The sequence below is a fragment of the Pongo abelii genome, chromosome 19, assembly GCF_028885655.2.
Source record: "Pongo abelii isolate AG06213 chromosome 19, NHGRI_mPonAbe1-v2.0_pri, whole genome shotgun sequence".
Classification (NCBI taxonomy): domain Eukaryota; kingdom Metazoa; phylum Chordata; class Mammalia; order Primates; family Hominidae; genus Pongo; species Pongo abelii.
This window is the reverse complement of record NC_072004.2, coordinates 46,509,285-46,522,761: the sequence shown is the minus strand read 5'-3', so window position 1 is coordinate 46,522,761 and position 13,477 is coordinate 46,509,285. Positions and strand designations below refer to the sequence as shown.

At 57.4% G+C, this 13,477-nt stretch overlaps 2 protein-coding genes across 9 annotated transcripts in view; one reads left to right on the top strand and one right to left on the bottom strand.

The window, feature by feature from the left end:
- The window catches only part of MYO1D (myosin ID), a 377,108-nt gene extending 373,134 nt beyond the window's left edge, over nt 1–3,974 (top strand). For 5 of the 6 annotated variants that reach the window (XM_009251492.4, XM_024234170.3, XM_009251493.3 and 2 more), the window contains one exon: nt 1,671–3,974. In XM_009251492.4, coding sequence (XP_009249767.3) covers nt 1,671–1,827 — 157 coding nt within the window. In that variant the 3' untranslated portion in view covers nt 1,828–3,974. 6 annotated transcript variants of the gene reach the window in all.
- Nucleotides 3,975–5,853: 1,879 nt separating this feature from the next.
- On the bottom strand, nt 5,854–9,571 carry CDK5R1 (cyclin dependent kinase 5 regulatory subunit 1). Of its 3 annotated transcripts, XR_008515500.2 has the most exons (3): nt 9,413–9,465; nt 7,271–9,108; nt 5,854–7,023 (listed from the first exon to the last, which is right to left on the bottom strand). XR_008515500.2 is itself a non-coding variant. In XM_054536641.2 (2 exons), the coding sequence occupies exon 2, from the start codon at nt 8,961–8,963 to the stop codon at nt 8,040–8,042; it is 924 nt and encodes a 307-aa protein (XP_054392616.1). In that variant the 5' UTR covers nt 8,964–9,108; nt 9,413–9,571; the 3' UTR covers nt 5,854–8,039. The 3 variants fall into 3 exon arrangements, 2 of the variants coding, with proteins under 2 accessions (XP_054392616.1, XP_054392617.1); XM_054536641.2 differs by having other exon boundaries at nt 5,854–9,108; nt 9,413–9,571; XM_054536642.2 differs by having other exon boundaries at nt 5,854–9,104; nt 9,413–9,429.
- Nucleotides 9,572–13,477: the final 3,906 nt, after the last annotated feature.

Genomic DNA, 13,477 nt, shown 5'->3' with positions numbered 1-13,477 from the left:
AGGGCCGCAGGGACCCCATCTGGACCCCGCCGCCAAGGGCTGCACATGAGCCCTGCAGAGCAGCCCTGGTGCCCACAAGAGTAGAAGAGGGCCTGAGTCATGGCCTCTGCTGGGCTCTGCTATTTTTATGTCCAAGTCTGGCTAAAAATAGCTGTCTAAGCCAAGGTTTTAGCTGCAGCTGACAAGACATTAAGTATTAGATACGTAATGCCCACAAGTGACAACCGGGGTCTCTTCCTGTGTCCGTGAGAAAGCAGGGGGGAGACAGCCATGAGGAGAGCCCCTGAGCGCCCCGCACTTACCTCTGAAACTTTGGGGCCTGCTATGGGGCGTGCCCACCAGGTGTCCTCAGAAAGCATGTGCTGGGCCGGGTGCTCTAGTGACACCCATTACTCTGGGCACGCTGACCCCGTCGAGCCACTGCACGTCGGAGCCCTTTGAGCTGCCTCGGCCTCTGAGCAGTTGCGCCTCCCGGGCAACCAGTGCTTAGAAAGTGCCTCACGTGCTCATGGCCTGGTGAAGGCGACTCCAGGCTGGGCAGAAGCTCAGTGCGTGCTGGCCTTGGCCCTGGCGTTCCCCTGGCCGTGTGGACACGACAGCTCGGCGTTCACTGCCCAGAACTAAGAGCAGCTCCGTAAGTCCAGCAGAGCGTTCAAAGTGGGACCAACCTGCCCACGCCCCAGACGCCATCCTGAGAGCAGTGAAAAATTCCCAGGGCTTTCAGCATACGGAGCAGAGCCAGCCAGTCCTGACTGGAGGCTCTGCGGTCAGGAGGATTCCTCCTTTCTCCTCTCCCCTCCCAGCTCAGAGCTGACAAGGCACAAGCTGAGGTACAGCGTGGGATTGTGCTGCCTGTGTGAGCAGACATTAGGGTGCCAGCCTATTGCAACAAGTGTCTCTGCTTTTAAAACCAGCAACAGCTTCTTAGCATGTTCAGCGCCGTGTGAGGAGCTGGAGGAAGGGCTTGGGCTCTGGCTCTGTCCAGCAGGAAGAGCACAGCTTCCGCCTCTGCACCCGACCTGGAGCCCGGCCGACGCCCGGCTGAAGCCACCTTCATGTGCTCCCAGGCCAGCGGGGCTTCCTGCTGCACAGGGTTCCCTGCAGCCCCCGGTGGGGCGCCGGCTGCACTGTTCTGCGGCTACCAGGGTGGCAACCAGCCAAGCGGCCCAGCTCCAGATGAGAGCAGCCTCTCACTTGGGGAAACCCGAGTCAGGCCCACTTCCACCAGCCGGGCTGTGACAGGCAGGGACCAGCCAGGAGCAGTAGACATCTCTCTCTCTCACCGGGGCATGTGGCAGGGGTCTCCCGCAGGATGGATTAGTGTCAGAGTCAGAACCCCAGCCCTGGTACACCGAAGGCCCCGGGGTCTTGGTCCTCAGCCCCAGCCAGAGACCTGGTGGTGTCTGTTCAACCACATGGCCCTCCACTGTCCAGTCCCCTGCGCTGGCATGGGAGCCAAGGGCCCTGCCATGGTGCCGAGGCTCTGGTTGGAGGCCCAGCTAGTGCCACACTCGCGTTGCCTCAGCCTCCCTGGGGCCCTTCAGGCATCCTCCGGGCACTTGTGGAGGAAGCAGACCGTGCTGGAGCCAATGGTGGCCGGGAGCTGCCGGGGAGGTGCCCTGTTCTCATGCGCCTGCTAACTGCCCGTCTGGTGTTTTTGGTTCCTGCAGTGAGAAGCGCCACCTTCAAGTGAACGTCACCAACCCAGTACAGTGCAGCCTGCACGGGAAGAAGTGCACCGTCTCCGTGGAGACGCGGCTCAACCAGCCCCAGCCCGACTTCACCAAGAATCGCTCGGGCTTCATCCTTAGCGTGCCCGGGAACTGACGCCCCGCGGAGGCCTGGCCCGGAGCCCGGCCACACTCCGAGTCCTGGGTCCCAGTCCAGCTGCTGCCTCCCAACCCATGCCCGCTAGAAACCTGCTGCGAGGGCCCCTCCCGGAGGAGGCCCGCCCCTGTGAGGTTTCCTTCCTGGCTTTCTGCCTTCGGTATCATCTTCCTCTATCCTGACTGTCCACGGTCCCTGTTCAATAAACCAAAGACCCTCGTGCCCCGCCCAGACCCCTGGGCTGACGTCCAGACCAATCTCACCCCAGAGGCAACTGGATGCTGCCTTTAGTTGGTGCGGATGCCCCTTGGCCAGGTCAAGTCAGAGCACCTGGGCAGGTGTTCTCCCTGCTGCTGACCCTGCAGAGGGAAGGGGTGGGGATGCAGGACCCCAGCTCTGTGGGAGCCCCGTAGCCACCTCTCTTGCCCAAGGTGAGCCAGCCCTGGGGACCCAGCTCAGGGAGGCTCTGCTCAGAGTTCGGCGGACCCACCCCAACCCAACTCCCAGCCGCCAGCCAAAGCCACCGGGTGAGCAGAGTCACCCGCAGGGCCAGCCCCTCAGCCAGGAGCCAGTGGCAGGAGCAGAACAGCCCATCCAGCAGAGTGAGTCCATCCTTCCCAGGTTCTCCCCTGGGAGACTCCCTTTGCCACCAAGGCCCCCACCAGGGCCTCCGACCACCGCTCTGGAGAGCACAGCGTGGGCATGCTCCCAGGATCATGTTACTTAACTCGCAGCCTGTGGCCGTGGCCCTCTTATAGATACTTTCATCGTTTGCAGGGTTGCTAATCAGATACCTGCTGTCACCACACTTGGGTCAGGAACCCTAATGAGAACGGGGAGCTGCCAGGGTGAGGGCAGCCCTCAGGGTTGGCCGCTTTCCCTCTGGACCACCTCTTGCTGCGTTTCCTACTCAGAGAAACAGCAAGGGTGGGGTCAAGGCACGGGATGACGGGAAGCAGGGCAGCAGCACAGCGTGGGGTCCTGGCACTGCAGGCCAGGCCAGGACGCCCACCCCGCCCTCTGCACGGCCCCTTGGGGCCTGCACCTGTGAAACTGGTGCCAGGGAGCACTGCCAGCTTGCCAGTTTCTGCCCAGCAAAAGCACGTATGCTTCAGGGGCCTTCTGAGACCACCCTCCCCGCTGAGCCCCAGCTGCTGAGAAGGCCTTGAGGGAAGTAGAGGCTCAGGGCAAATGCCCCATGTGGTGAGAGGATGAGGGGAGCCTATGCCTCAGGCATGTGGTGAGAGGATGAGGGGGAGCCCACGCCTCAGGTGGAGTGGGCAGGGGTGCAAGAGAGGGACGTACTGAAGCTTCTTCCCGTCCTGCCACAGACACTGCTCCTGCCTTCCCACCCCGACCCAGCAGAACCCACCAAGTGCCTGTGTGCAGCCTCCTGTGCCTCACCCAGGGCCTGACCCCAGAGTGGTCCCAACAACCCGGTCTCATGCCCACTCCCCATCCCTGCTTCCCAAAAATTGCACTGTGTGCAGTTTGCAACAAAGAATCCCGCTGGCATCCTGTCCTTGGGAACCCTTTCTCATTCTCCAAGCCTGGTCAGCTGCCTGCATAGGCAGAGGTGCCCTCAGCCCAGGTTAGCAACACTCATAGTTTTGCCAATTACCAGTAGACACTAGTGGAACCATCTAACTGGAACTTCCTCTCTCCTTCCACTTATTTCCTCAAACTTGTTGCTTTACACTAGACACATGCAAATGTATGTTTTAAACACACCAAAACAGATCATGCCAAATGAGTTGCCTGTCAAAGGCTGGAGGGCAGGAGGAGGGCCTGGGTTTGGGTTCCTTCCTCCCAGCCTTTGGATGGTGCCTTGGGCCCCTTAGCCCCAGCGCCGGGGCCTCCCAGCTGAGGCCACAGGACAAGCACTTTTTTATGATGTACTAAAAGAAGCCACAGTATGTGGCAACTGCAGAAGGATCAGGAATTTAGGGTATGATCTCGGTCACGTGTCCCGGGCGCTGAGGGGAAAGGAAGCAGGCACAGTGATTGTAGACAATGAGGGGGTTCACTTGATGTAATGAAATGCAATTTTACGGTTTGGTGCGAAAACTCCTATTTTCCAGTAAATTAACTTTATTTCTAAAGCATATTTTGATTTGCCATCAAGAGCAATAAAGCATTAAATCTTATTTTTAAAGGTGTTCTGCTTATCTGTCACTGAAAACTTTGTGAAATTTTGGTTATATAAAGTGAACCATTATCTGAGAGGATAGAAGGGAGAATTAAGCACAAATATTGTAAAATGGAGGATGATTTGCCTGAGGCTTTTGAACAAAAAGTGAGCAAGAAGCAAGCTGTGGACAGGAGGTGTGAGGAGGGAAGGAGGCCGTGGGGTTGAGTCCCAGCACTTTCTCTTGCCATCTTGAGGCCTGTGCGCTGGCAGCTGGAAGCACACTGCTTAGTGCCAGGGAACATGTTTACTGCAATAGAAGCGCGTATGTAGAAAGGAAAGGCTCAGAGACCTACAGCAGCAGACTGGGGACAGGCCAGGCCAGCGGAGTGAAAGGGGCTGGGAGGAAGTGCGGGGGCGGCGGGGAGAGTGAGAGGAAGCAGCAGCTCCTCCTGGGGAAGGGAGCAAGGCCCTGAGGGAGCAACAGGGCACGGCCAGCACCCGAGGGTCCTGCAGCCAGGGTGCTTCCGGTCACTGGTCATTGGCAGAAAAGAACACGCAGCGGTGGCTTCTGTAACTCAGACGAAGGGAGTTGCTTTGCAGAAAGCAAGTGGCCTTGATCACAAGGCTGACAGCTCACAAGCTACAACTTGAGGACAAGAAAGACTTTCCTAGTACTAAGGGGCAGCTTCAGACCGCAGGGTGCAGAGCCTGGGGAGAGCCACGTCTAGCGTCCCCATAACCCTCTTCCTGAGGCTGACACCGGTGGCCTGTGCAGGCCTCAGGCTGGCAGTCAGGACAGGCACAGATAGAGCTGGTAGGAACCACACCCTTGCCGCAATTATGGGCTGGAGTGGCTGCTTCCCTGGGAGCCACAGGGCTGGATTTCTCCCTCCTGGAAACCCGCATGGAGCTAAACCCGCAGGGTTGGCCCATGTGGATGCCAGCCCACCCCTGCTGGCCTGGGAGACGCCAGGGGAAGGGAGCACAGAGCAGAGCCAAGCCCAAGAATACGTGGGAGCAGCAGCCTCAGAGTCACACCTCAACACAGGGAGTCTAGGGTCCAGAGCCCCTGCAGGACCCGCCCGGCCAGACCTCACCAGGCCATGCATGGGCCTGACCCTCCTTGGCCGGAGGTTCCAGTCACCCAGCTGTGCCACAGGAGCCTTTGGGAAACAGCTGCCCCCACCTCGGCCGACGCTAAACCAAAGCTGACTTAACCTGTGCTTCCTTCTTAATCACCTTAGTGTGTGAAGCCCTCGCCCCCAACTCTGTCCTCCCCTCCCCCATAACACAAATCCAATTATGTTCTGAGTGCATGAATCATTTATTAAAGGGGGCCCCAGCCTGCCCACAAAAAGACGTCTCTGTAATGGATGGTCAGTGCATTTTATTGAATCAGCACAGTACAAAAATAAATAAAAATAAGGGAAGGGGAATTAAATTACAGCCAAACTGAGCTTCATGACTTTGTCAGATTATAAACCACACATACTCACAAACACACTACACATACATACAAAATGAGACAAATATAAATTAATATTAACAATACCCACAGTTTGGTCAAAGAATAGCTACAGAAGAAATTGCACTAAAAAACCAACATACATCACACGTGTGTAATTAGCAGTTTCAAATATACAGCTATGAATAATTCTGAGTGAAAAAAATGGCACATTTTCTTTTCATTGCAAGTTTAACTGTTGGAACAAAACTAAGTTCTAATAACTGCATGGAAAGAATATATCAACCCTCCAGGTTTACAAGAAAAAGAGAAAAACCAAATCCTTAACTATTATTCCTGTGGCTTGTTCTGTGCATGGGTGTAATTTTCACGGCCATCTGTTCTAAGATTATTTTTCTTAAGACACAAAATGCTCCTGGTTTGCATGCACAATATCACTGTAAAAGCAACAATTAAAGAATAAAGGTTTTTTTGTAGGTTTTTTTTTTTTATTGTTGATCTAAAAGTAGTCTTCATAGCAGCATGGCAAATGGGTTCTTTGCTTGCACACTCAAGTATATCAGTTGTTCCTTTACACAATACTGATGACCAGTGCAAGGGGAGAGAACACGACAGGCTTCACACTGAGGGAACTAGAGAGTTCTTCCCTTAGTCCCCACCACTTCCGAAATGTCCACCTCCTCCAAAGAATAAAAAAATAAATACGGAGAAAGAGAAGGAAACAGACACGCAACTGGAATCCTGCGGATGCAATGTAACCGCACAGTTCGCAGCCAGGTTCCGCCAGCTGAAGGTGATACACACATGCGCCCTCCTCCTGAGACTTGGCACTGACCCTCCCTCTTCCATGCCACCAGGGGCCTCCCACCTCCGGTCGCACGCGGCAGCAGGATCTGAAGACAGGCTGTGTAGAAACCCAGCAGAGAGGAGGTGCTGTGTGAAGTCTGTGCCAGCAGCCGCAGGCTCCTTCCACCGCTGCACCGATTATCTGACAGTCCCAGGAACGGCTCTACTGGGCCTCAGGTGCAGCAAGGCAGATGCTCTCCGGCCGGGCGGGCTCTCTTCCCCACCTCTGGGAATGCCTCCGGCCACCAGGTTCTGCTTCAGGACTCTTAAATTGGGACTTCAATTTCACAGCTTTCTTTTTGTGTGAATTTCAGTAGTGCATGTGCTGAAATCGGTAGCCACCTCGAACTTAATCCTATGTAAAGTGACCCTCTGCCTCCCCACCCCAGATCCCCATTCCAGCACTCCCCAGGGGACTGGGCCTGGAAGACAGAATCCTCTGTAGCGTCTTACATTGGTCTTTGTTCTCCACAGCCAAGTGATGGGCGATGGAGGAAGGCTTGCTCCCTCTCCCAAGTCCCAAGCCACCAATACGGGAGAATTACAAAGAAAATCAATAAAGTACACATTTGTGTTTTTACAGCCAGTATGGTAAGGTGGAAACCAAAACCAGCAGCTGCAAATGATCAGTTGTAGAAATCAGCAGGCTTCCAGAGCAATCAGGAGTCTCACTCCCCGTCTTGTAATTGTCTCCAAGATCCGGCTGTCTCACTGGTCCTTGCTGGGCAAGGCTTCCTCTTTAGAAGAAACTCAACTGTTTAGAAACAGCTTTAAATTAACGGGTGGGGGTGGGGTCACCACATCGCCTTCCCCCCAGCTCTGCAGGACAAATGTCATGTGCACCAGCAAGAGGCCTTAGCCCTTAGGTGGGCACTGGCTTGGTCTCAAGGTATGGCATCCCTCACCTTGCCCAGAAGGCAGGCGTTGCTAATGGGCACCTGCAGCTGTCCTGGCATTTGCCACAGGGTGACTGCACTGCATTATTCAAAAGAAAAACTCACCCAGGAAAGTTGTCCCCAGCTTCACCCCACCTCTTTAGCTGGGACCCAAATTGAGAGAAATTAATGAGTCAAACCAGCTCATCGGCCAATACCACCAACGTGGCTGGGAGCAGCAAACAAAGGGGTCGGGGGGCGAGTTCCATTTCTCCACTAAAGGAAAGCCCTTCTCCCTAAAAAAAGAAAACAGCAAATCAGGGCGGTGTGTGGTCAAACGACCAGACACAATCTTTCCACTAGACCCGCTCAGCTTCGCCACACCTAGATTGAAGATGTCCCAGGGTGGCGGGGATCTTGCCTCACCACCCCACTGGCAGCTCAGTTAGGGTGGCTGGCTCCAGGAGCCTCTGGGAGAGTGAATAACTCCACACAGGAGCCAGAAAAAAGCCTCCAACCAGAAACCCCAATTCCTCCCTGGGCCAGGCAGCCAGAGGCCCCTCTCTAGCTCCATACAGGGTGCAGCCGGCAGCCTTGCCTACCCTGGACCCAGCAAGGGCACAGGCGGCAGGGGCAGGTCAGTCCTTTGAGTTCCCCAAAGTGGGAGGCCAGTGGCCTGGGTGGCTCTGAATACATCTTCTGGGTTTTGCACGAGGCTCGTGAGTTCAAAAGTGCCCAGAGTTCTTGGCAGGGATGAAAAAAACCCCAGGGAGAGACTGTGGGAAAGGTGAGGCCCTTGGTGGCTTTGCTAGACACATACTGTACACAAAACTGATTTAATAATAAATTTTTAAAAACGCATTGAATCCTTGAGCCATGACGCAGGCTACGGTGCTCACCGATCCAGACCTAGGAGGAGCCGCTTCTTGTCCTCCTGGCCGCTCTCGTTCTTCAGGTCGGAGAAGACCTGTGTGAAGTAGTGTGGGTCGGCATTTATCTGCAGCATCTTTGAGCTCATGAGGTTGATGACAGAGAGGCAACGGTCCCAAAAGGCCTCCTTGCAGCTCTCCACCAGGAAGGGCTTGAGCGGGTAGGAGATCTCGTTGCCCATGTAGGAGTACGAGAGGTACAGGCATGTCAGCAGGACGGCCTGGAGCTCGTGATCCGAGCCCACCTCGGAGGAGATAACATCCCTGCAGAGCATGTAGAGGAAGACCACGTTGGCCGGCGTGATGAAGCCCTGGTCCTGCCAGCCCTGCAGAAGCAGCGAGCGGTCCACGCTGCGCAGCCAGAGCACGGGGTCCGTGGGGGACAGGTGCTTCAGGCGGTAGCACCGGCGGCAGAGAAACTCACCCAGGCAGCGAAGCAGCTCACTGGTGGACGCCTGGACGATGACCCGTTTGGGCGTCCCTGCGGAGGTGACGGCAGGGTGAGGGGCTTTCTTGACCGAGGAGGAGCCCCCGGTCTGGGAGCCTGAGAGCTGGCTGGCCGGGGGTGCAGGCGGCTGGGCCGGTGGGGGCTGGGCGAATGTGGACAGGTTGGCGCACGACAGCGACTTCTTCAGGTTCTCATTGTTGAGGTGCGTGATGTTGTTCTGGTAGCTGCTGTTGGGCTGCACCTTCTTGGAGTTCTTCTTCTTGGCCGACACGGCCACGATTCTCTTCCAAGGCAGCACGGAGATGATGGAGTGGCGCTTCAGGTTCTTGTCCTTGGCGTTCTTGCTGTTCTGTACGGCCGTATAGTGGCCCACAGTGGCCGCGCCATCCTCAAACAGCGTGGCCTTCCGGTAGCTGGGAGACAGGGACAGCACCGTGCCCATGGTGCTGCTGCGCGCCGGGCGGGGGCTCGCGCCCCTGCGCGCCCAGCCTGCCGGCCGGAGGGATAAAACCGCTCACCGAGCCTGCGGCGGCCCGGGGGAGGAGGCGGGGGCGCTCCCGGGAAGCGTGCTGCCCCCTTGGATCTGCCTGGAAAACAAGATGGTTCTTAGCGCCAGGCTGGGCTCCGCGCCGCGCCCCTCCGCCCCGCGCCTCGGCGCACCCCGCCGCCCCAGTCCCGGGCCCTACCCGCGCCCCCGCGACGCAGCCTCGCCGCCTCCACTGCAGCACCCCCGCCCGCCGCCGCCGCTGCGGTCCCCAAGCGCAGCCGGGAGGGGCCCGGGCGCCGACGGAGGCGGCCGAGGACCCCCGCCTCGACACCCAGCAAGGGCGCGACCCCGGTCCCCGGCCCCCGCTCCCCAGGGCCAAGGACGGCCGCCCAGCGCAGGCTTACCCGGCAGGCGGCAGCTCCTACGCTCCGCGCCCTCCGCAATGCGCGCCGCGGCCCCGCCGCCGCAGTCCCGGCGCTCGGCGGCGCTCGGGGGCGCTCGGCGGGGATCGGCTGGCCTCGCGCTCGGCGGCGGCGACGGCGGCGGCGGCTAGGGAGCTTCTGTCCAAGGTTCTGCAGGCACCGCGGCCCCGCCCCCCGCTCGGCCGCCCGCACCTTCGCCGCCGCCGCCGCCGCCGCCGCCGCCGCCGCCGCCGCCGCCGCGCTCCCGCTCCCGGCGCGCGCCTCAGCGCCCTCCCTCGCGGGGCGCGCGCGCCGTCCACGCTCCGGCCTGGTCTCGCCGGGGAGTCGCGGCCGTTGGTGTCCTCAGCTCGAGCCGCGCACTGTGCGGGTAGGACGCGGCAACGAGCGGGAGGCACCTCTACGCGCCGGGCCCCATCTAGGAGCCGGACTCCGCGGCGGCGGCGGGACACCTGGCGTCGGCCCGCCCCGCCCCTCGGGGCCGCCTCTCCCGCACAGCTCGCCGCCCGCTCCGCGCCGCCGCCCACTAGCAGCCCGGCCGCCTGAGAGTCCCCGGCGCCCGCGCAACCCAACTCTGCCGACGCGGGGCGGGCGCCGAGCAGGGCGGAGCCGAGGGCCGACCCCGCCCGCGTCCCGCCCAGACATGTGCCGCCTTTGTTCCCGCCGCGGCGTCCGCAGCTGCCGGCCGCGGGGGCACTCTTGGCCGAGTCCCTGCCCTGGCAGCGCGCAGCCCGCCCTCTCCGAGGCTGCCGCCCGGGCCTGGTGAGGAGCCCTCAGCCGAGGCCAGGGTCCGGAGCTCCCTCCTTCCACCTGACATCCCCGTCCCTGTGGAAAGCAGCCAGGGAGCGCGGGGAAGAAGGCCCTGGGCGGGGAGAGGCGACGCCTTTACTGAGGCGTCCCGAGTGCCACGCGCACCTCGAGTGGACAGTCCAATCGGTTCTGGCCACCCCTCCGGGGCCTCCGTTCCCTCTTCCTGCGTAGATGCCCGCGGCCGAAGTGGGCCTCAGAAATCCAAGCCAGAGAAGCGTGGTCCGTAGCCAAGCCTGAGCCCGTCACAAATATGACCTCTAAGTTCCCACTCGCCCTCTTGTCATATTAAAGCTGAAGCAACTGCCCCTCCGGCCAGCTTTCTGACCCTCTTAAGCGTTTTCAATTCTAAGTATGTATAATTTGAGAACTTGATGCTAGCGAAATTGAGTAAAATTCTGTTTCTGAAAGCTGTTCCTGTCAGATGTGAATCCAGATCCTTCACAAAGGCCGTTGTTCATTTACTATTTTACCTTGTTTCTCGAGATCGAGTCAAAACTGACCACAAACCTGGGGAACAGGAAACTTAAGCCCTGTCTTAATCCAGATTATCTCTGGACCTAGAGATGAGGGAGTGGCTCTCCAGAGAAGAGGATGACACCCAATTACCTGACCACTCCAGCCGACTAGGCTTTCACCCTGCGCCAGCCCTGTCAACTGTCCTAGGGGGAACAGAAAGGGAATCTGGCATCATTCAAAATGGTGCAATCAAGAAAGTGCTGGGTTTTATGTGCCACTCAGATTTCTGTCAATGGGAATTCCAGGCTTTAGGAACCTTGGGGGGCAGGCATACAGTGGAAAATGCATTGCTCTGTACCCAGAGGGCTACTTTGTCCACAGCCCTTCAGAACATCCACAGCAGCTGTTGTGGGAACTCAGAAGAGGAAGGCAGGCCCCCAGCTCAGTGTGCCCCTCCCTGTGAATGTTCCTCAGTGTACAAGCCTACCTGCTCTTCAAATGGAGCTGTCCTCAACTCTCCTGCATGTAACAGTAAGAAGCCAGAAGAGGCCGGACGCAGTGGCTCACACCTGTAATCCCAGCATTTTGGGAGGCCGAGGCGGGCGGATCACCTGAGGTCAGGAGTTCCAGACCAGCCTGGCCAACATGGTGAAACCCCGTCTCTACTTATACAAAAAAAAATTAGCCAGGCGTGGTGGCGGGCACCTGTAATCCCAGCTACTCAGGAGGCTGAGGCAGGAGAATAGCTTGAACCCGGGAGGCAGAGGTTGCAGTGAGCTGAGATTGTGCCACTGCATTCCAGCCAGGGTGACAGAGTGAGACTTCGGCTAAAAAAAAAAGAAAAATCCACCCCCTAGAAAAACCTGGGCCCACTCTGTTACCTTTAACTCTTAATCTCAATTCTAGCTATTCCAATTCACGGGGAGGCGGACCAAGCTCAGCCCACTACCCTGCTTCCCACACCAGAGCAGCATGCCTCTGCATGGGCCTTTTCAAGCCAGGCCACACCCTGTGTCCTCTCACCTTTGTCCAGCCAGCCTTTCCCTAGCACCTTCAAACAGAGCTCTCGGCAGAACACCAGCCTCCTCACACTTGTCCAAAGCAAAGTCACAGTTGCAGCACAGCAGGAATGAGATGGCACTGGCAGCCCACTTGCTGCTGCGACTGAGGGAGGGGTCTCCAGGAGCTCCTATCCACCCAGGCCATGCCTGTTATGCTGGTTTTCAGACACCACACAGCTCCTCTTTTCACTCAACCCACCACCACCTCCCCACCCCCAGTTCCTATCACTGCTCCAACTGGAAGCAAGGAAGAAAGGGCAGTCAACTGCCAGAAACGGCAGAATCAAGGACCCAGAAGGCAGACCCAGTTGAATGAGGCAGGGCTGTTTTCTTCCTAGCTGCCTTCATCAGAGAACTGCAGGGAAGATTTCCAAATCCCACCCCCATCAATCAGCCTACTTAGCCTATTGCCTATCTCTAGCTGCCTGAAGGGCCAGCCTGCTTGTTAGCTTCCCTGCTGGGCTGGGCTGCCCGTGGACTGCCGGAGAGTCCACTCTTCGCATGCCCCACTTCCCATAGCATCCCGAGGGAGGGAGGCCAAGGCGGGGGCCAGCTACAGCTTCCAGGAAGGGTTCCAAAGAGCAGGCCTGAGCCCTTACTCCTGAGGAAGTCAGCTTTGTTCTTTCAGGGATCACAGAGCAGCATCTAGTGGCCCTTCTGGGCAGCACAGATTACATAACTAGCACACAGCAGGGGACCAGAGCCTCTGCTCCCAACTCCAGTGGAGTCTCATTAACACACAAGAAAGTCCTGGCACCATGAAGGCTGGAGCCCAGAAGGGGAGGGAGGGAGCTGGGCCCAGGCCAGCCCACCGGCCAGCTGACCTTCCCAGCTGTGCTTGGACTCAGGTCATGAGAGGCCTGGGAGAGGAGGCAGTGGCACAACTGCTGGTCCTGGAGGTCTAGAGCTGCACTGCCCAGATAGAAGCCACATAGGTAACTTTATATTTTCTAGCAGCCACATTACACAAGTAAAAGGGAAACAGGTGAATTTTAATAATATATTTTATTTAACCCAATACCCAAAATATTTCAACACATATATAAAAAAGTTATTGACATATTTTACACTCCTTTCCTTTTGTTATCATACTAAGCCTTCGAAGTCTGGTTTGTGTTTACACTTGCAGTGTATCACAGCTCGAACCAGCCACATTCCAAGGGCCTGACAGCTGCACGTGGCTAGCGGCTACATATTGGACAGCACGGGTCTAGAGGGCATCATCTGACGAAGACCCGCAAAGGGAACCGAGAAAAGGGCTACTGCCTGAGCTCCTCAGGACTGCCCTAAGTTTGAGAAACCGTCTCCCCTCTGCTACAAAACTAGATCTCTTTGGAGTAATTTTTAAAGTCCTTTATAGAAGCAAAACTCTTTCTGCAAGTGAAATACAGAGACACAATACTAAAACTGACAATGGCTGAACTGCTCAGACTGAAGAGGATTTAGCAGGTCCCCCAGTGGTCCCAGAGCCCCCCCAAGGGTGTGAGGCAATATGAAAATCGCTGCCTTTGAAGATTCCAAAAGGAAATGAAACCACAACTGCATGTCAGGACTCTCCAGACACCTGCACATCTATGACTTATTAAGCTTCACATCACAATCACCTGCCAAGGAAGCAGCATCCTCACTGAGTAGAAGAGAAAGTAGGCTCAGAGGATCTACCGCCCAAACTTACATGTGCTCACTGGACCATGCTGCCCTGGAAAAAGACACCTGAACTCAT